Genomic DNA, 20,612 nt, shown 5'->3' with positions numbered 1-20,612 from the left:
CTTGGCTGCATCAGGATTATTGCTCTTCCGTGCAGGGCCCCCTTGTGAATAATTGGGCACCGTTGTGTGACAAAACGAAGATAATGCCGCATCATTCTCTTTCCTCTTTTTTTCTCTTTTCTTTATTAAAATCCTCGTATCTGAAAAGTGTGTACCGTGATCTGGTAGCATCGCAGCTTGGGATTGTAAGCTGTAGCTATCTTTGAAAGCGCACGGCAGCGATGCCTCGCCGGTTAACCAACTCAGCCGACTTTATTTTCACGTACCAAGCCTTGGTAAGTACTTTATTATCCCAGTTTCCCATCCCGTCCATGATGAGATTGAAACAAATACTTCCATGGCTATGATCACTTATGATTCAAGCTGTTTCCGACAATTCAATCTGAGACTTTGCATGCCCCTTTGTTCGGCGCACGCTTTGTATAAATCACTTTGCTGACTTGGTAGATGAATACTTTACTTTTTATGTACAAGAGAACACCTACAGTAGGCAAATATCCGACATGCTCGACGCCGCTCTAAGGGAGGCTATAAGTGAAAGGGTAAGAGCTGTGGAGACTTGTTCGACCTATGATTTAAGAATCAATAATACGATCAAGGAACGCGACGAGGCCAAGGCATCAGTCACTAGATTAGACGCCGACCTCAAAGAGATTTCGCAGCGCAGGATGAATCTTCAGCGCTCTGGTGAACAAACCTTTCAATGCAGCATTCGAATGAGCATCAACGCTAGAGACGAAGATGGTCATTTGTTCGGGGACTTGACTATTCCTTTGGAAGCCATTGCCCGTGAGCAGGACGGGTAAAGTCTTAGTCTACAAAGATAAATAATCTAAAGGTATAGTCTAAGTAGCATAAACTGGCCTACTAATTTTGTCTCCTATATCCTCAGCGGCCAATTTTTCTGATACCCTGAGGCCATGGTGATTTTTCTGGTGTATATAATCTTACTTAGTAATATTACACCCTTGTCTCAACTGCCAAAAATGACACGCGTTCCGCAATATGTAGTCAGGTAGTGAGTGCTGACAGGAGATGTGGCATTATGTCTGCCAGCTGCCGATCTTTTGGTCCAATGTCAACCCCTCACTTCACCAAAGAACCACCAAATTCTGCATCTTCACTTTCGGTATCAGCAGCCATGATAAAACTTGTCGCATTCGATCTCGATGGTACGCTCGCGGAGAGCAAGCAGCCTCTTCTCGACTCCATGGGCGAAGCTCTAGTAGACCTTCTAAGCGTCGCACACGTCGCAGTTATCTCAGGCGGTGATTGGCCACAGTTTCAGAAGCAAGTCGCCAGCCGACTTCCTCCTCGCGCTGACCTCTCCAAGCTCTGGCTTATGCCTACCACTGGCACAAAGCTCTACACTCACAAAGGCGACGAATGGAAGGTCGAGTACGCTGAGCTCTTTAGCGAAGAGCAGAGGAAGAACATCATCGAAGCATTCAATGCATCACTCGACGCAACGGGTTTCCAGCCAGAGCAGACATGGGGAGAACGCATCGAAGATCGAGGAAGTCAAATCACCTTTTCTGCTCTTGGCCAACAAGCTCCCGTCTCAGCTAAGGAAATCTGGGATCCTGACTTTGCGAAGCGAAAGATCATCCAAGCTGATCTTTACAAACGTCTTCCAGATCTTTCCATCAATATGGGCGGAGCGACGTCGATTGATATCACACAAAAGGGTGTTGATAAGGGCTATGGGTTGAAGAAGCTTTCAGTTGCGAGTGGTATTCCATTGGAACAGATTATGTTTATCGGGGATGCCATCTTTCCTGGCGGAAACGATTATCCGGCGAAGGAGTTGGGATTGCACACGGTGCGTGTTAAGAATCCTGATGGGACATTGGCTGCTATCGCGGGTATTGTTGCTTGTTTGAGTGAGAAGGGTCCTTTGAATTGAGGTGCTGGGAAGTCTGTAACTGGCCCACAAGGAGATTCAAAGTACTGCATTCTCCCACAGATTACTCACGCCGAGGGAGTCCGTCTTTGTCCTAGGAGCAAAACAGTAGCTTGTCAAGTCAAAACTCTTTTTCATAACGATGGTAGTTTTGATCCACCAGTACAATAAGCACAAGTATAGAGTTGAAACGTTACCACGCAGATTCGGCAGTAAACTCGGAGCTGACTCAACTCCATGATGACGAGAGATATTATTTGTTATGATATCAACCTATCATACATCCAAGAAACGACACGTCCGATAGCAATTCGTTCAGACTTCTCTAGCTTATGCATCCGTTGATTTTTTACTTCCTTTAGGATACGGAGCGCGAGCCTTTCTGCTCTATCTGCGTAAGACATTTGTAATGTCACCATCACCACTTTTACCGACTGGCCATCTAAGACTTATTTTCTCGGATAAGAGAATGGTCCAGATCGTTGGATTTTCGGTTTGACGATGCTATAGCTCCCTGGAGACCTTGACTAGCCTACGGCCGATACCAGCAGATTGGGTTCGCCGAAGTGAAACGTTATCCGGAACTTTAAAGCAAAACCGAAACGGCTCGCTGGTAAGTTCTGCGCAGCTCTACTGCGCCAATAGAAATCTGTAGCCAGATATCGGAGTAAGCCCGCTACACATTGTATTCAAGTGGTTGTGGGGGCTGACCATGATAGGGCTGAGCACCAGCTGTCACATTCAGCTGGTGGTGCCATACTGCGGCACTTGATCCCCCAAAGACTGTAAGAATGCCTCGAGAAACAATTCATAATCTCTAGTAGATCACGTTGTTAATATGCTATACCCATAAAGAATCTATACGAGATATGCTTATCGTCGGCATACCATTGTAGGCGATTGTCATCTGTTTCGGCCATGTTTCTATTCCTGAACCATTATTCAACACTCATTCGAGTAAATCAGTCATGCTCCTCATCATGTCTTAGCTTCAAGCCTCGTGTTCTCTGCATCACCTAGTTACGTCTCTGCCGTCCACACCCTCATATCTCTAAGCCCAAGTCTGTTTGCTCCCACCAGGTTCAGCTCCGCCTTTTCGGCCTCGGGCGTTTTTCCCCATCTCCAAAGTCGGTCTCACTTTGTGTTTCCCCAAATCCCATCAAAGTTCAAGACCTGGATTTTAGCAACCTGTGCCGGTCAGGCTGACTAAAGGAAATGGGCTAATAGATCCAGTCGTGATGGGTCATGGGTCGAGCTTGTCCTTAGTTCTGGTCTCGAATTCTCTCTTGAAAAAAGGTTTCTGATTTAAAAGCTGACATGGAATGGGACTTTGGTATTTTGGCTTCAACAGTAGTCTAGTTCAGCTTGAAAGTTAAACATTTGCATGTTTGTCACTCCCAATATCCCGCGAACAGATGCACTTTCAACACCCACGATATCAGCTTACACGAGGAGGGTCGAGGCCAAGCTTCCTACTCCTCCTTGTGCCAACACAGAAACCACACCACGGCGGTGGCACAGCTGACTCTTTTTCTGGTGCTGTACCACACTTCCTTAGCTCCTCAGCCCCAAAGCCGGCTTTTCGGGTTATACCATCTTGCGGGGTAAAGCTCGACTTTGGAGGTCCGTTTAGACACAACCACACCGGAGAAGAGGGACCGCGATCGAGGCCCCGAGGTAAGCTCAGCCCTGAGAGGTCAAGTCAGATTCGGTATAGCTACCTTCTTACACAGGAGCTAGCGCTGATCTTGGCTTGGTTTGTGACCAGGCGCAGTAGCTGGACTCGGGACAAGGATGCGACGAAATAAAGCTTGGGACACCCTAAAATAGTAACCTTGATTGCTGACGTCAAGCTATGCGGCTCGTTGAGCTGCAAATCAGCCTTATCGATTTGGGAGATGGAGATTTCCGCTGTGTCGTGAGCTTGGTGATTTGTGGCGTTGGTGGTTCGATGCTGCGCCGGCCACCACAACGTTGGATAGTTGAGTTTGACTACAGCTGTGCCACTTGAGATTGGAATGTCTAGCAATTGATTTAGTATATAATATCGAGTTGATTCCCTCGTTCCAGTTCAGTTCATCATCCTCATCATCTTCTCTCATCTTCTCTTACCAACACAACTACTCAGAACACTTTCGCTTCAGCACTTCAATCACTTCAATCTCAAGCCTCTAGTACTTCGCTTTCACTAGCATCTTTACTCTCTCACATCCACTCCAGTAACTCCATCTCAATATGCGTTACTCCTACACTGTCCTGGCATTCGCTGCCACAGCTCTGGCACTTCCCACTGCCAAGCCTGCCGATGACGGCTCATGGCACCCTGGTATGTGACCATCTTTCTCTACATCTTCTCTATCAGCAACTAACACTCTCAGGCAAATACGAGGGCGGCAACACTGGCTATGATGATGGCAAGTGGGCTCCCGGCAAGTATGAGGGAGGCAACACAGGATACGATGACGGCCAATACCACGGTGACAAGGCCAAGCGCTACGACGATGGCAAGTGGTACCCTGGCAAGTATGAAGGCAAGCCTCAAACACCTTATGATGATGGCAAGTGGTACCCTGGCAAGTACCCCGGCGCAAAGGAGAAGCGTGCCGACAATGGCAAGTGGTATCCTGGAAAGTACGAGGGAAAGCCCCAGACTCCCTATGATGATGGAAAGTGGTATCCCGGAAAGTACCCTGGTGCCAAGGAGAAGCGTGAGGATGATGGTAGCTGGCACCCTGGCAAGTACGAGGGTGGTGATACCGGCCGCGATGATGGAAAGTGGGAAGAGGGTAAGTCACAAACATCTTCAACAAGGTCTTTCAAACAATACTAACAACCAACAGGCAAGTACGAGGGTGGTAACACTGGTTTCGATGATGGCAAGTACCATGGCGAGAAGAAGCGCAACGATGATGGCAGCTGGCACCCTGGAAAGTATGAGGGTGACCACACTGGTTATGATGATGGCAAGTGGTACCCCGGAAAGTACCCTGGCAAGGAGTAAGAAGGTCTTTGGGTATTCTATTGTTTCTTTTGGAGTTTGATGGGTGGCACTGGCATTGGGACATGGCATTGCATTGGCATTTTTGCTAGAGGCACTCCTTCAACATCATTTTCTTGTTCACTTCTTGTCTTGGCTGTTGTCAAACAGTCATCGTTTATCATTTTACTTATACAGAACAGTCATTCTAATTATACATATGTTGACTTTATCCAGTTTTGTCTCAACATCGCATGACTTCTATCAGCTTCTTGATGATTGGTATCACTCCTCTTGAGGACCTTCTGCACTCTACATATTGAAACAGTCGATAAAACAACAAGACGAATGCGATCCAGTCACTATAGCTGCCTGAGATACATGCAACACTGTTGACATTCCATCTTCATTTACTCAAGGGCAACCTCTCTGGTATATTGGTCACTGGCAGTTTTATAGAAAGATACGCAATGCTGCAACAATGTAACGATTCATGAAGGTTAGAAATAAATATAGGGCTATGTTTCATACTACTATAATGTTTCCAATCACTGATAATAAATACCAGAATAAATTTCACGAATGGACCTTTCCCGTAGATTCTCAACCAGCGAAAGTGCGCTTCTTTAGCCATCGGTTGACCAATTCCAAAGCCTGCTTGGGCTTGCCCTGAGGGACCTATAAACTCCAGTTAGCACAAGTACTTCAAATCATACTCCGATGACTTACCATATGCCCGGCTCCGTCGACTGTAGCAAATGAAAAGGTAGTTTTCTTGTCAGAAGCACCCATCTGGATCTTGACCTCCTTGTACCACCCAATCTCCTCACCCCAAGCACCCCATGCCTTTGGTCGTTGAGCAACGTAAGCTGGCTGTCCCTTCCACTCCATGCTATTACTCCACTTCAGGTTTCCAGCAGTGTTGCATGCAAGATCCAGGTTTCCTTGGTACATCAACACGTCGATATCGTGGTTGAGCAAGTAGAGAATCTGGGATTGAGTGCTGATACCGGTATCAATGCCCAACTCAAAGGCTTCTGCTACGTCCCAGGAAAGAATCGAGTAGTTGGTCACCGCGCTTGGAACACCCAAAGCTTTGAATACGCGTGGCAAGTTGAGGTAGTTTTGAATGAGTGCGCTTTCCTTGTAACACAAATCATCATCCGATTGACATGGAACGCTGATGTCAAATCTGTTTCTCCCACCGTTGGATCCTGACTCGCCGTCGTACCACTTGATCACGCCCTCCCAGCATACCTCCGATGCAGCACTGCAAATGGCGTGGTCGGGATGCTCATAGCATACTCGTGCAAGATCCAGGCATCGTGGAAGGTTGGCAGCCATGATGTCGCAGCGAGTGCTGTTGAATATCGGCTCACTAACACCGGGGTTGGTTGTGCAAAGGGTCTCCCAGTATCCAAAGGCGGTGTCCAGAGGTGAGACATAGCCGTTTCCGATAAGCACAGACTCGAGGTTGACTTGGGGGCGTTTGGGGTAGAGATTGTTTTGTGCGACAATTGTAGCTCCCAATATGGGGATGTAGTGGCCCTGTAAAGGTCAGTTACCGTTGGACCTTGCTAGCTCTTTTACTTACACCATAACTCTCTCCGGAAATATGAAATGGTCTGTTGGCAAGATCTGGGAAGACTTCGGTTGTGAATAGCTGCATGAACTTGTGCATGCTATCAGCAGCGACAAACGAGTTGCCAGGTATGGGCTCATCTTTGTCCAGGTACGAGAACCCAACACCAGCGGGTTGGTCAACAAAGATGTAGTTTGCGTTTGCATTCCAGCCGTAAGGGTTGTGGACTGTTCCGTTGCCATGCTCATTGATGAGACAAGGTCCTAGTTCTTGGAGCAATCCCAGCATAGATGAACCACCAGGACCTCCGGTCAACCACAAGACGAGAGGATCAGTGGCTGGGGCATTCTTGCTCTCAAAGTACCAGAAGAATAAGTGCTGGTTTCCGATGTCGAGCCATCCCGTGTACTGCTTGACACGCGCGTCGCAAATCGAGTCATCTACCTGCTCTTTGATGCGAATTGAGTGCTCCGGGGACAGGGAGCTCTGGTGGACCTGGAAGGTTGAGGCTAGCGGTGAGTCGGCGTCATTAAGAGGGAATTGAGATGCAAGCACGTTCAGCGAAGCTCCAGCGAGCAAAATCGCTGTTTTGAAGATACCCATGACTGCTTCTTGGTGATGGGTGTTGATGAATGTTACAGGACCTCAAGCGGTGTCGCTTGGGGTTTTAGACAGCAAACAATTAGATAAGCCTATTGAGGATGACGAGGATTTTACAGGGGCCATTAGCGATTGACAAAAGGTCTTGGGCCATGCGATGCATTTGTACAGCGTACCCCGCTACTAATGGCGTGTAGGATGAGCTCTAGACTTGATGCGGCAGCTAAAACAATGAACTTTTGGCCGATACGAAGGGCGTTACAGAACGATTACAGTTAGAGCATACCGTTATCAATGTTGGATTACGGTACAGTTCGTACGTTACGGTCACTTACTGTAAGATCGGGGTAGAGATGCACCGATAGATTGTAACAATACACTGGTTTTTTTTGGTTCGGCTGATGCTAGTTATGCTTGATGTTCAGTAATACGACACAGAATGCTTGCAAATCAATCTACTATATAGTCACTCATTTAAAGCTTTTGCTTTATCTCATGTTCAACAAGGATCGATAGCTCAGTGGTACGAGCGAGGGATTGCAGATCCCTAGGTCGCGTGTTCGATCCACGCTCGGTCCTAAATTTGTTTTTTGACGTTGCTAATGAATACTTCCATGATTTATTTTTGCTCTCCTTGCTCAGGGCGAATGCCTCACAAGTGATCAGAGTTCAGTCAAGACTGGCGAGATTAACTATCAGAAAATATATAGACCTATAATCAGAATATGAAGCAAAGACCTTTCTTTGAACATTTTTGAATCCATAACTCGAAGTTGGTACCCTACAACATGGGAATAGGAAGTATGAGATGTGAGTCAGCTGACTTATCACGTGACAACAACCAGCCGAGGCCTTGGTTGTGTCGTTGCTAAACGGACAGAGTACAGAGTAGGTAGTTATTCCCGTCATCACATCATGGCATCCCATCAGGGCCTTCATATCCGGACGGATTTCCCTTCCCGAGCCAAAATCCTTCAACAAAGTGGGCCATCCGTCGTTCCCCGGAAACTAGTCTATATGAACCCTTGAACATAGAGCCATGGATGGAGTGGCACTCGATGCCACCATGCAGTTGGGAGCTGGGACCAACGAACAGACAAACAAGAGGGGCAGCCGGAGTTTCTCTTCTCTGTCCTCCCTTGTCGCCTCGTTCTATTCCTCGGTTATTGTTCTAAGCAAGCTATCAAGATGACTACCGCCAGTGCTGGACAGACAGAAGATGCGCCAGCTGCGCAGAATAGAGGCACCGAGCAGATGCTCGCCCCGACGCATTGGGAGGTAAAGACACCAATTCCAATCTTTGCCAAGAATTTATTTAATTAACTCAATATAGAACAACCCAGCCGATGCCGATGCCGACAACTCAGACACCGACTCATCGTTAGGCGACGACAGTGCCAGTTCCACCGCGTCCATCAACTCGAGCATTCTCGACTACCGAACCATTAACGGCCGAACATACCATGCCGAGCGAGGCGATGCTCAGTACTGGGCGTCCAACGACAACCAGGCCTCTGAGGCTCTCGATATCATCCACCATACTTCCTGTTTGATCATGGATGGCAAGCTTAACTTTGCCCCAGTCGAGGCGCCCAAGAAGGTGCTCGACATTGGTACCGGTACCGGAATATGGGCTATGGACTTTGGTGACGAGTTTCCCGAGGCCGAAGTTACCGGAACAGATATTTCTCCCATCCAGCCGGGGTAAGCATCTACACCACCGCGATCGCATCTAGGTAACTAATATCCTCCAGCTGGGTTCCCCCGAACGTCAAGTTCGAGATTGAAGACTTCACTGTCGACTGGACCTTTCCCAATGACTCGGCCGATTTCGTCCATATGCGCTTCCTCTACGGCAGCGTCCCCGACTGGTATGCCTTGTATCAGCGCGCATTCCAAGCGACCAAGCCCGGCGGCTGGATCGAGTCTCACGAGGGCGACCCCATGGGCCTTAGCGACGACGATAGTGTCAAGCCTGGCAGTGCCATTGCCGAGTGGGGCAAGTTCTTCCACGAGGGCGGCAAGAAACTCGGTCGCGTCTTCTCGCCTCTCCCTGATAACCTCCAAGAGAAGGGCATGAAGGCCGCTGGTTTCGTAGACATCCAGTCCAAGACCATCAAGGTCCCTGTGGGAGACTGGCCCAAGGAGGAGCGTCTCAAGGAGATCGGCCGATTCACCACACTGAGTATTCTGTCTGATGTGGAGGGACACATTTCCTTCATGGCTACTCTGCTCGAGGGCTGGACGCAGGAGCAGGTTGTGCTCTACTGCGCGCAGTTAAGAAAGGAGCTCAAGTCCAAGAAGCAAGCGCATGCTTATTACCTCCAGCGAATCGTCTGGGGACGCAAGCCTGCTGAGGGAGAGGTCGCGACTGAAGAAGCATAGATAAATAATGATATAAATATAGTTTGTTCATTAGACATATAAGCGTAACAATACTTTTCCCCGGTCCAGCCGTTCCTTTTTACAATTTTGTTAAAATATCCAATTTGTTTGTACCTCAGACCTTGACCTCCTCAGATGGTTCGATATCGTATTCAATCTCCGTTCGGATGACATATTTGGCTCCTTTTCTGACACCAGTACCCTCATGCAGTGTCGCATTGATCTCGCCATGTGGGAAAATGGCGGCGCCTCCCATGATCGGTCGGACGGGGTATGCGTTCAAGACTCCCTCGCGCGCAGCTGGCAGGAAGTATGTTGTTTCGCCGCCCTCGAAATCTTGGTTCAGGTAGATCAGGAAGGTAAAGAGTGAGCTCTGCTTTTTCTCGGCGGGCGAGCTGTCGTATACGTATTTATCGTCCTTAGTTATACCGCTCGGGGGCCACGCGCCGTCGATGTGTGCTCGGTACTCTGCTCCTGGGACACTGTAGTGTGTTAGTTTGTGTAACGAGATTTGGCGTTCAAGGGAAGACTTACTAGCGATAGACCCTGAACCGGCGGTTGACTCCCCTAGCCAGGCGGCCATTCATAGACGCAGGTACAAATGGTCGAATGCGCGACCAGAGTGTATCGTGGAAAGTCTGATCGACGACCCAGTAAAAGTTGTGCGCCAGAATACTGACATCTCCATCCTCGCGCAGTGGCGCATCAGGAACGAAGTTGACAGATTCGCCGGCAGCAATGATAGCCTTGCACTCCTCAGGATAGAGAACATGTGTAGCAACGCTGAGACCGTCCACAACTGGATGGGGCGTATAGGTAGTCGGTGGCGGCGTGGTAGACAAAGGAACGGCGTCGGGTGTGGAGGCGTATAGGATGGCATCGTGGTGATTGGGGGGCTTGCGCTCGGGACCGGGTGTTGTCTCGATGATGCGTAGGTTCTTCTTGAGAGAGTCGGGCGCTGAAGCAACGAGACTGCTGTCGAGGACTGTAGCGTAGACTTGTTCGGTGGGTGTGTCTGGTCGGAGGTCCCAAATCTCTTGAAGAGCAATTGAGGATGGTTGTACCACGGCGTTGGGGTTTCGATCCTCATGGCCACAGACTCTCAGGACAGCATCGATGACCTTGATCAGGGTCTCTTCCCTCTCGGAGCGCACGACAAGACCCTGCTGGTCTGGCACAGTCGACAGACCACTGATGACATCAAGATCTCGTACCCATCGACATAGGGCTCCTAGCTTGGGCTGTTCACCCCGAATCTTCATCTCGGCAAGATGAATTCTCGCCTCAGTGTATTTCCGATCGGCCAAAGCAGCCGTGACCTGGGCCGTGAGGTTCGCGCCAGCAGCATTGTTGACACCCGTGGTACAAGCTTGTCGAAAATCGTATACGGCAACTCGAAGATCCTTGCAGAGCTTGGACTTGATCAAGCCAGGATATTGGGCAAGGGATGTGAGAGTGTCGATGGCAATCTCAAGTTCTTCCTCGGAGACGACAGTGTGAAGGTTCTTTGGCTCGAAGGTGCTGCCATCGGGAGGAGGAGTCGGTATCGAGGGAGAAGTTGTCTTTGCGATCTTTCGAGGGTTATCAGATTGGGCTTGGGCTTGAGCGTTTTGTTTGCGCTTCTTTGACTTTGTCTTTGACATTTTGGGCGATTTGAAGATGGTCTGATTGAATGAGATGGTGGGGTTGGATTTCAATTGAAGGTACAGAGCTTGGCCCTGTTTAGTGGCGAAAACGGTCTAACGTGGCAGAACTCGCTATTGCCACTGTAGGGTAGTTTCCGCAGGACATGCATGCTCAACTAATTCACCGGACATAAAGACATGATCATTCTAGAAATCCCGATACTACCTACATAACTGTAGTAACCCCCAAGCAATCTCTTGACGGCACTTTTGTCTGGTGCATGGAACCCCTTCCAACATTGAGACTCGCTTGTCCTCACATATACCATCACAAAAAGTAAAAGTCACAACGACCGGCATCGGCTCGGGTGTCCACTTGCTTAGCTCAACATCGGATAGCACCCGGAAATGCCCCGTTATCCGTGATTGCAATGGAAATATGATTCCATACATTACCTGGAGCAGGTAGTGACGTGCAGAGTGACCCTTAGACCCTCCTCTAGGTCTCGTCTAGCTTCAAGTTCTTCATCGTGAAGCTCCACCATCAAAAAAATTAAGCTCAATACCGACGGCTGTCCCGCAATATCCCACCCAACGGATATATAAATACACTTTCATCCGAACTAACCTCCCCTAAATCTGATCTCCATCTAGATTTCTAATCCCGAAACTCGCTTGCAATTGCCGATGCGGACTCGGAGTCAAGGGAGGTTGAACTCATTGGCCCGGAAGTACGGATATTCGGATGTACAACATATCCACGGTATACAATTTCGTATATAGTACAAAGCTTAGCTGTCTTTTCTTTCGTCATTGTCAGGACACAAACGACTTTGGATATAGCTTCTCATCATGACTATGGAAGCTGAGAAGGGTAAGGAAATTACAACTCTCTGAGTATTCGAACTCATACTAACTGCCATAGAACAAGGCCTCATGCCTGGATCTGAGAGGGATGCCTCAGACGACAACACCCTAACAGGTCGTGATGAGGAGGAACTCTCCCGTACAAAGACATCAGCTTCAATAGCAGATTCTTTCTCTCTACCACGCGAAATTCTATTCATAGCCATCATCTGCATGGCCCAGTTCATGACACAAGGCGCTCTCGGAAACTGTCTTAATATCATCCATGTCATCGGCGACTCATTCGGCCTCAAGAACCCAGCCGAGCTGAGCTGGCTCATTGCCGGCTACAGTCTCACAGTCGGAACCTTTATTCTGTTTGCAGGACGTCTTGGAGACATCTTCGGATATAAGCGCATCTTCGTTATCGGATTCGTTTGGTTCGCTGTCTGGTCAATGGTCTGCGGTCTTGCCAGCTACTCCAACCACGTTCTCTTCGTATTCGCAAGAGTCTTCCAGGGTATCGGACCAGCACTGACTATGCCAAACGGCCTTGCTATTTTGGGAGCATCGTACAACCCCGGTGCCAAAAAGGCTATCGCTTTTGCCCTATTTGGCGCTTGTGCCCCTGGCGGTGCTGTTTTCGGCTCTGCCTTTGCTGGACTTTTCGTCCTTGGTGACCCCAGCTGGTGGCCTTGGGCGTTTTATTCTTTTGCCATCGGCCTGCTCTTCATTGCACTTCTGGCGAGCTTTATCATCCCTGACCCACCGCATAAGCTTTCATCGGCTGACTTGTCGTGGGGAGAGATTCTTGGTCAACTGGACCTTCCGGGTGCCGTGACTGGTATCACTGCTCTCGTGCTCTTTAACTTTGCTTGGAACCAAGCTCCTATCGACGGCTGGGACAAGCCCTGGGTTATTGTCACTTTGATTGCTGGAGTTCTGATGGTCCCTGTCTTCTTTTACGTCGAGTTGCGCGTCGCCTCGCATCCCCTCATCCCATTCGATGCTTTGACCAGCGATGTTGCCTACATCTTGGCTTGCATTGTCTGTGGTTGGGCGACATTTGGTATCTGGGTTTACTATACATGGCAATTCTTCCAGATGGTGCGAGGAGCCTCTCCTATCTTGTCAAGTGCTTGGATGAGCCCTGTGGCCATCTCCGGAGCGTGTGCTTCCATGACTACAGCTTGGCTTTTGCACGTTTCGCACCCTGCGCTGGTCATGCTACTTGCTATGGGCGCTTTCACCACGGGTACTATTCTTATGATGACTGCCCCCATTGAGCAATCCTACTGGTACCAAACTTTCTTCGGCCTCATCATCATGACATTTGGCATGGACATGTCCTTCCCCGCCGCGACATTAATCCTTTCCAACTCTGTCAAGAAAGAGCACCAGGGAATTGCAGCAAGTCTTGTTAGCACCATCGTCAACTACAGCATCAGTCTCGGTCTGGGCTTTGCTGCCACTGTTGAGGTCAACATTAACAAGGGCGGAGAGTCCCAGGCAGATTTGCTCAAGGGATACCGTGCAGCATTCTACATGGGTGTTGGATTTGCTGGATCAGGATTTGCCATTAGCATTGTTTACTTTATCAAGAGCATGTGGAGGAAGAAGAAGGTTGAGCAATAACCGACGCAAAGAAACCCGGTTTTATGATTTGTTTAGCATGAATAGACGTTTGTCAGATGATACCCAATGATAGACAACAATTATCAATATCAAAAAATGTTCCATTGTCACTACCGAATAAGGGCTGCTACGATCGTAAAGTTGAATTGATCTATCCTGATTTCAGTGCATTCCAGCCTTGGTCTTCCTCTGTCTATCCTAAACCCATTTCTGCCATGCCATCCACCCCAAACGAACCACCAAAGCGAAGGAATCTACAAGCTCAGGTCAGCAAATCTATCGAGAGCACCTTCTTCGAGGGCCTTTTCGACATCCCAGGCATCAACATGGAAATTGTACGCTTCTTCGACTTCCCACCATTGACAACCGTTGCCTCGCTCAAGGATCATCTCTCGCCAGAGATTGGCCACTTCAACACGCGGAAGCTGAGCAATGAGCAAAATAGAATCCAAGACCCGCTGGTCAAGCTCGGATTCTATCCACTGAAGTCTAGGGTCCCATAAGGGATCTATAACGAACCGATGCCGTCTGTCGCCATGGTACTTGGAATACTCCTCAGTCTCGGCACGGTAGGAGTCGTCGGCCAGACCAGAGACAGCACGACACAGTCTGAACCAGCTGTAAGTCTTGAATCCCGCTCCCTCTTCTGCCTGCGAAAAGTCTGTTTGGAGCTCCATCTCATGAAGAATGTCATTGACCACCTCAGCAAGATTCCTCAGTGCTTGGGCCTCTGTGTTGTCAGTCCACTGGGGCTGGTTCAACAGCGCCAGCTTCGCCCGGTACTCCTGATCGATGCGTAAGCGGCCACCGACATGTTCGGTTGCGCCAAAGAGGTCCCGATAAATGTGTGTGACGATGTTTTCCATGTAGGTCATGGCATAATGCATACCTCGTGGAAGGTCGGCGCCAGATGATTTCCAGACTTTACCAACCGCTACGAACTCTTGATCCTCTTGCGTACGATTGGAGAGGAAGACTCGAAGGAAGGATGCTGGACACTGTGGCGTCATGGCGATCCCGACTGCATTGTTGGGCGTCAGTTCACTAGAACGTTGGCCTGAGCGGAAACGATCTTGATAGAGATCGATGACAGCCCCTTTGGCGCATAGCATCTCGATCATCTCACATTTCATTCGAACCCCATTCTTACAAACCCTGAAGCCTGATGTTTGCCATTTCAGCATCTCAGTTAGATGGTCCATCGGGGCTTGAGGTCGCCCTGGGTCAGTCCAATGACTTGTCTTCCTGGGATGGAGATCCGAAGCTGAGAGGCTGTGTACGCTGTCTTGACACTCGATGAACCACTTGAAGATGTCAACAATTCTAGTTCGATTGCGAATGAGAGTGTTTCCCTCATAGACCGCCTCTAAAAATTTGACAAAGGCAGACTGTCGATCATTGCTGTCCCGGTTCTCCAAAGGCACCATGGCATGACGAGGCTCAAAGCCAAGCTTTACAAAGCCATCCAGAAGCTTTGTGCAATTGGACTTGGTGCTCATAATGAATGCGACAACCTCAGGTTCTGTTGGAGGCATATTAACAAGAGTCGCCGGACGAGATGGATAGTCGGGGCTTGAAATGCCATAATCAAGCTCCTGATCAGAAGCGAGACTTAGACAGTCGACGAAGAAATTCCTTTCGATGAGCTGTCTCGCCATGTTCATCTGATGTTCAGAAAGTGGTTGGTTGTAAGAGGGATCCATGATTGCGAGAATGGATTGGTGATCTTGGTTGGGTACAGGTGATTTGTGATTGTTCGTAACAAAAAGCTGGAGTAAAATTGTTACGATCGGTGCTGATTTATGGCTGTATTAATTGGGTGGGAAATATGTGCATTTTATACCTGTGATAGATATAGGCCCCTACATCGGGATTGAGAAGGATGTTCGTGAGTTGATGTCGTTGTTCGTTGCATCGTCTTTCTGTCAGTGCCATGTTCAAGTATTACTCACAGAACTTGAGCGAACCGCAATTTCGGCATCTTGTTCACAACTTTCCCAGTCCCTTGTTCAGCGGTGGATTGGCAGAGTTGTCGTCATCATCATTGACTGGAGTTGAGCAAGGGCTTATTGTGCGTGAGCCTGCTGAGACGATTATGAGTGCATGGATCACATGATGAATTGAACACTCTAACAATACTTCATTATTCATAACGCTAACAATCTATTCCATCATTCAATCAGTCGCCTACCCATGCTTTTAGTAGAACACCAAGCATCGAACCTCAATGCTCTGTCGTCCAGGAGCATCTTCTGGCGTGTCGGGATCCACAAATGCAGTATGAGGCGTATATCCAGCGATACCATGCTTCCCACCCTCATGAACCTCACTCTTGGAGTCGAAGCACTTGATCAGCATAACCTCGTCAGGGGTCATATCCTTGGCGTAGTAGAGCTTGTGTTCGGGATTCGCTGCAACGGAATATGTCTCGCCCTTGACGGTGTAGCCCTCTGTGGACTTCAAGGTCCCCTCGTCAGGCAGGACTTCCTTTCCACGATCATCGTCGTCATTGTCGTCGCGGTTGGGGTACAGAAGATCGACCTTGATCATGTCCTCTGGCTTGGTACTTCGGTAGTCGATCACAGCGAGGGGAAAGTCGGTAGCGGGGTGGCCGATGGGTCGCCAGACATTGATGATTTGGTAGCGGCCCTTGAGAAGCTCCTCTGCCTCGGACGGGTCGGTGTGTCGTCGGACACGGGCTTCCGCCGCGCCGGGCGTTTGATCGACATGGACTTGTTGGACAGGCTGTCTGGGGCTGGTCTTTTCACGCCTGCGGATGGTGTGATCAAAAATAACGATTTTCTTGATTGCCGGGATCCTCTCCTTCAGAAGCGCATCAACCTCGGCGTAATAACCATTTCTCACCGCAGATTCATCAGTGAATTCGGTTTCTTTGGCGGGGGACTTGAAAACGTCGAAGCCAGAAAGATCAACGTCGAAGGCTTTGAGACTGGCTGCGCTGCGAATGTCGACGACTTCACGCTTGACGAGCTTGCGCTGGAAGGAAGAAACGTCGACGTCGACCTTTGCCCAAGGCTTGACTAGGTTGCCGGTGGCATCAGTGCTTGATGCAGGGTCGATGTAGTGAAAGACTCCGGTAGTCATTTTGGTAGCTGTGAAGTGAAAAGATCGAAGTTGGGCGGGGTTCAAGAGTGGTTTGAGAAGTGGTCTTGATCTGAAGAGACGTGACATTCAATGTAGGTCTAGGTCTTGGAGTAGGAGTTGTAGAGCCAAAGATAAGATGGGGCTTCTTGGCTTCTTATTATGTTTGACTGCCGAGAATTATTTATGTAGATTCGGCATGTTGCGTAACAAAGCCGGATGGTTTCATTTATCCCACCCATGATTCATTTGTCAGAAGCCCACAATTTGTCAGCTCTGAATTATGTCAATGACGTCTGCGGGGTAAGAAATATTGATCTTGCACTAGCAGATAAGACGAGTTACTAACTACGATAAGGGAGTCTAGGATAGTACAGTAACAGAGACAAATTATCAATCCTTTTTCATGGCACCATTCTCTTCAACGTTGTGTCTCAGTAATCAGCATCATGAACTTGGAAAGTGAGTTGAATGAGTAAGTCTAGAAGAATTTATTAATTACATAAGATTTGTCCGCAGATCAGACATATCGATCGGTGCACTTCGCTAGCTATCAAGGAATAACAAACTATAGTTACAAGTTCCAAAAAGATCATTTCCTCCACCATAGATATGGCCTTCGATAGTATCATTGATAATAAATCAATGAACCTTTGTTTCAGTCTTTGCCCAGGGAATGGTGCCAACCATCCTCTCAGGCCCTTCAATGCACGTCAGTCGCGGTGCCTGAGCCATCTTTGGTGCGCCGATTCCAACTAGAACGTTCTGCACCATCTCAAAGCTCATGACATACTTGTCAATGAACTTGAACACACCAGACTGCCACGACGCATTGGAAGTTGCATTGCCCGAACTGCGGCAAGCCTCCACCACAGTCGCCATTCGCGAATCTTGGTAGGTCTGAAAAGCAGAGGCGAGTTGCGCGTGCGTGGGAGTAGGTGTTTTTTGGCGAAGAGCGTAGAGTTGGTTGACTAGCGCGACGACGTCAATGAGTCCGTTGTTGCAGCCTGCACCGAGACTAGGTGTGAACTTGTGTGCTGAGTCGCCTGCGAGAACAACGCGGCCACCCCAGCTCCAGTGCCTCACGACACCTTCTTCGAGACTAACAAGCCCAGATTGTGTGCGGGCGTTGAAGGCATCTTTTAGAGTGAGATTGCCTCCAGGTGCAAGGGGGATGTGGCCCCATCGCTCAACAAGGGCAACCTGATCAGCCTCGGTGTACCTCACACGATCTCGCGTGGGCTCATCCACCTTCTCATAGAGTCCCATGACAGCAGAATCCTCACCGGCAAAGAGTTGTGTCGCAGCACCAGGACCATGGGTCTCGCAAGTGACTCCAGCGTCGATGCCTGCAAACTTGGTCGGCATGCGCAGCCACAGAGCTCGGAAGGTGGTGAGGAAGGGCTTCTCCTCGTTGACCTGTTCGGACTTGTCGTTCAGGGCTAGATCGCGCATCTTTTCACGGACGTAGCTGTGGGCACCGTCGGTTCCAATGACGATGGAGCCCTCGTAAGATGTTCCGTCGACACACGAGACTCGGACACCATTGTCGTTGGGGACGATGTCGGAGACTTTCTTATTTGTCAAGATCTTTTCCTTTGTGGATGAGGGCAGTGATTCGTAAAGAATCTTTGTGAGGTCCTGGCGACTGACTACACGGGGGTACGTTCCCAGGCTGGAGATAGGTTAGCAGAGCAGGAGGCGAAGCAGGAGACAAAACGTACAGTTTGTTGAAGAGGATGAACCAATGCGCATCGCCGAGATCGCGACCTTGATGATCTTGGCGCTTGACGAGACCGAGAGTAGAGCTGACTTTCTCGAGAGAATCTCCGAGGCCGATCTGGTCGAGTGCACGAATACCCATAGGATTGAGCACGAGATTGGAGCCGGCGTCAATGACAGGACTTGGGCGGCGTTCGAGGAGAACGAAATCGATGTTGGCGCGTGAAAGGGCGTGGGCAGCCGACAACCCGACAGGTCCGCCGCCAACGACGATCGCTTTGAAGCCTTGGGCGGGCATGATAAGAATATTGTAGTGGTTTCGATGTTGGAGTGTGAAGATGAAGCGTGGATGAGGAATTGGAAGTACAGATGGTTGGGGGCTTGGATGTTGATATAGATATTTCTTGGCAGTGAGTAGCAGTAGAAACTAGAGATATAAATGTTGTCATTTTGTTAATGGCTCTCGCATTTCGCATTCTGCGTTCCATTGCTGCTAACTTTTGTCTTGCTTATTCGGCGCTAGTGAGCGACGAGCGTCAGTGTCTTCGCACTCGCATCCGATGAGACTACCCAATTGGGTTAAGCGTCGAGTTCTCCTTTCTTTATCTTATGATCGGTGAGATTGTGATTAATAGTAGCAGACCTAAGATTGGTAACAATGGTTCTACCTACTAAATCTGGCATTGCATTACTCAACGTTTGCTCTATTGTCTGTTGGCACAACAGGTGAACAATAGTCGGATTAAAGCCAAAATAATCACCATACAGCAGGGACCAGTATAAGTGCACAAGTTGACCTTAATAATACATCTAGATATACGAATAAACACCAATAAGATAGATCTGTCACAATCGCATTCGCAGTCTGAACAAGCGTCGTTCTAGTGCCGATGCCATTTACAACCATCAACAGCTCTGGATCGAGATACTTTTTGATTGGCTCGCAATTTGACAGCGGGCTTCGCATTCGGGAGCCCCCCCCAGCCCTATGACGCAGACCATTATGCACTAACCTCCCTGTACCTTCAGGGGTTAACTACTGGAAGGATGATGAGGGCCTGAAGCGAGGTCAATCCTGAAACAGAAGTCGGAAATAAATCGAGTCATCTGCGAATAGCGTATTCATCATGATTCAAATTCAAGCTGCCATGGAATTTTATACAGATACTCTGCAAAATATAGTCCCGCATTTGAGTCTTGAATGAGAGACATGTACATTGTCCATCAGTCTAGACGTGGCCATTCTGGGAACAAATTACGACTCACGACCTAGACAGGAACAGCCACTTGATTGCTTGTTTTTAAAATCTTTGTCTTTACTTAATTGTCTATCATCCGCTTACTTAAATGGTCATGGAGAACTTGGCAAGCCAAGACAACATCGTGAATCCCTGACTGCAAAAGCAACAACGACATGACCAGCCCTCCGGCAGAGTTCACCCGTGTCATATTGCTCACAAACAAGCCTATCGACATACTCAACACAGTGAACATGTTTACGACAGCATTGACGCGGTAGTGTCTGGCCACTGTTGTGAATAATACTGAGCCCCTCGCTTTGACGACCCGTACGGCTGCACGTTCATACGTTTAGCTTCTTCTGTGGAATTGTTCAACCGTACTCACTTTTTTCATGCATCCATGCCTTCACAAATATCCTCACAATGAGAATCCAAATCGCTTCAGGATTCGTGTTTCTGATAATCTGGCCCTCCAGTTCTCTCTGACATCGAAACTTGACGGTCATCATGCTCTCGCAGGCTATATCAAAAGCCAACCCTATTCGCGACGTCGCAATGAACAAAGACAATAAACCTTCAATAATTTCGGACTTCCAGGAATCTATGCCAATATGGCCTAGCTGCTGTGTCGTCAAAACGACCAGGATCATGATGATATCCGTTAGCAAATCGCTGGGGTTGTGTAAATTGACTACCGCAAGAAAGTTTGCTTTGGAATTCGTCCCACTGATCAACTCGAGTATTATGAGTAGTAGATATGCAAAGAATCCAATATAAGGAAGATTGATATCTGAAGACGCTGCTTGGTCTGCTGCTCGGTGGCCCATTTTGCTTCGGATCTGTAAGACAGAGACTAGTGAAACGAAGCCTGAGAAATACTAATTGCACAAATTCACGTACACAAAGAAAGCCCAGCAGAGTTTATCTTATGCAGAATGTCGTAACTATTTTATCTCGTCCTTTCACTGGATTCGTATCAAGTTGCGCAATCTAC

General features: G+C 48.6%; 11 protein-coding genes and 1 non-coding gene across 12 annotated transcripts; 6 read left to right on the top strand and 6 right to left on the bottom strand.

Annotated features, from left to right (window-relative positions):
• Positions 1-503: 503 nt before the first annotated feature.
• On the top strand, positions 504-806 carry FGSG_03766 (uncharacterized protein; the record flags this gene model as incomplete). The annotated part of the gene is made up of 1 exon (XM_011323619.1): positions 504-806. The coding sequence occupies one exon, from the start codon at positions 504-506 to the stop codon at positions 804-806; it is 303 nt and encodes a 100-aa protein (XP_011321921.1).
• A 335-nt stretch (positions 807-1,141) lies between these two features.
• Positions 1,142-1,906, top strand: FGSG_03767 (uncharacterized protein; the record flags this gene model as incomplete). Its single annotated transcript, XM_011323618.1, has 1 exon — positions 1,142-1,906. The coding sequence occupies one exon, from the start codon at positions 1,142-1,144 to the stop codon at positions 1,904-1,906; it is 765 nt and encodes a 254-aa protein (XP_011321920.1).
• A 2,232-nt stretch (positions 1,907-4,138) lies between these two features.
• Positions 4,139-4,904, top strand: FGSG_03768 (uncharacterized protein; the record flags this gene model as incomplete). Its single annotated transcript, XM_011323617.1, has 3 exons — positions 4,139-4,229; positions 4,282-4,689; positions 4,744-4,904. 3 exons carry the CDS (start codon positions 4,139-4,141, stop codon positions 4,902-4,904), a joined length of 660 nt encoding a protein of 219 aa, XP_011321919.1.
• Positions 4,905-5,483: 579 nt separating this feature from the next.
• FGSG_03769 (uncharacterized protein) lies at positions 5,484-7,065 on the bottom strand (the record flags this gene model as incomplete). Its single annotated transcript, XM_011323616.1, has 3 exons — positions 5,484-5,558; positions 5,610-6,428; positions 6,475-7,065. 3 exons carry the CDS (start codon positions 7,063-7,065, stop codon positions 5,484-5,486), a joined length of 1,485 nt encoding a protein of 494 aa, XP_011321918.1.
• Positions 7,066-7,568: 503 nt separating this feature from the next.
• FGSG_20580 lies at positions 7,569-7,641 on the top strand. Its single transcript has one exon. It is a non-coding gene; the product is annotated as a tRNA-Cys (tRNA).
• A 609-nt stretch (positions 7,642-8,250) lies between these two features.
• FGSG_03770 (uncharacterized protein) lies at positions 8,251-9,447 on the top strand (the record flags this gene model as incomplete). The annotated part of the gene is made up of 3 exons (XM_011323615.1): positions 8,251-8,340; positions 8,396-8,766; positions 8,817-9,447. The coding sequence occupies 3 exons, from the start codon at positions 8,251-8,253 to the stop codon at positions 9,445-9,447; spliced, it is 1,092 nt and encodes a 363-aa protein (XP_011321917.1).
• FGSG_03771 (uncharacterized protein) lies at positions 8,884-11,118 on the bottom strand. The gene is made up of 2 exons (XM_011323614.1): positions 9,982-11,118; positions 8,884-9,929 (listed from the first exon to the last, which is right to left on the bottom strand). Exons 1-2 carry the CDS (start codon positions 11,088-11,090, stop codon positions 9,563-9,565), a joined length of 1,476 nt encoding a protein of 491 aa, XP_011321916.1. The 5' UTR covers positions 11,091-11,118; the 3' UTR covers positions 8,884-9,562.
• An 806-nt stretch (positions 11,119-11,924) lies between these two features.
• Positions 11,925-13,553, top strand: FGSG_03772 (drug resistance protein; the record flags this gene model as incomplete). Its single annotated transcript, XM_011323613.1, has 2 exons — positions 11,925-11,946; positions 11,998-13,553. The coding sequence occupies 2 exons, from the start codon at positions 11,925-11,927 to the stop codon at positions 13,551-13,553; spliced, it is 1,578 nt and encodes a 525-aa protein (XP_011321915.1).
• A 254-nt stretch (positions 13,554-13,807) lies between these two features.
• Positions 13,808-15,256, bottom strand: FGSG_03773 (uncharacterized protein; the record flags this gene model as incomplete). Its single annotated transcript, XM_011323612.1, has 2 exons — positions 13,808-14,574; positions 14,704-15,256. 2 exons carry the CDS (start codon positions 15,254-15,256, stop codon positions 13,808-13,810), a joined length of 1,320 nt encoding a protein of 439 aa, XP_011321914.1.
• A 325-nt stretch (positions 15,257-15,581) lies between these two features.
• On the bottom strand, positions 15,582-16,812 carry FGSG_03774 (uncharacterized protein). Its single transcript, XM_011323611.1, has one exon. The coding sequence runs from the start codon at positions 16,743-16,745 to the stop codon at positions 15,753-15,755; it is 993 nt and encodes a 330-aa protein (XP_011321913.1). The 5' UTR covers positions 16,746-16,812; the 3' UTR covers positions 15,582-15,752.
• A 485-nt stretch (positions 16,813-17,297) lies between these two features.
• FGSG_03775 (uncharacterized protein) lies at positions 17,298-18,675 on the bottom strand (the record flags this gene model as incomplete). Its single annotated transcript, XM_011323610.1, has 2 exons — positions 17,298-18,330; positions 18,380-18,675. The coding sequence occupies 2 exons, from the start codon at positions 18,673-18,675 to the stop codon at positions 17,298-17,300; spliced, it is 1,329 nt and encodes a 442-aa protein (XP_011321912.1).
• A 957-nt stretch (positions 18,676-19,632) lies between these two features.
• FGSG_03776 (uncharacterized protein) lies at positions 19,633-20,268 on the bottom strand (the record flags this gene model as incomplete). Its single annotated transcript, XM_011323609.1, has 3 exons — positions 19,633-19,646; positions 19,856-19,951; positions 20,004-20,268. The coding sequence occupies 3 exons, from the start codon at positions 20,266-20,268 to the stop codon at positions 19,633-19,635; spliced, it is 375 nt and encodes a 124-aa protein (XP_011321911.1).
• Between the last annotated feature and the right edge of the window lie 344 nt (positions 20,269-20,612).

Source organism: Fusarium graminearum, chromosome 2 (genome assembly GCF_000240135.3).
Source record: "Fusarium graminearum PH-1 chromosome 2, whole genome shotgun sequence".
In the NCBI taxonomy this organism is placed as follows: domain Eukaryota; kingdom Fungi; phylum Ascomycota; class Sordariomycetes; order Hypocreales; family Nectriaceae; genus Fusarium; species Fusarium graminearum.
The sequence above is the reverse complement of the archived record's forward strand: the minus strand, read 5'-3'. Positions and strand labels throughout refer to the sequence as shown.

Coding starts and splice junctions, on each gene's coding strand:
- FGSG_03771 (XM_011323614.1), bottom strand. CDS start 11,090: ATGTCAAAGACAAAGTCAAAGAAGCGCAAACAAAACGCTCAAGCCCAA. Junction 9,930..9,981: donor CGGTTCAGGGTCTATCGCTA/GTAAGTCTTCCC, acceptor AACACACTACAG/TGTCCCAGGAGCAGAGTACC.
- FGSG_03774 (XM_011323611.1), bottom strand. CDS start 16,745: ATGTCACGTCTCTTCAGATCAAGACCACTTCTCAAACCACTCTTGAAC.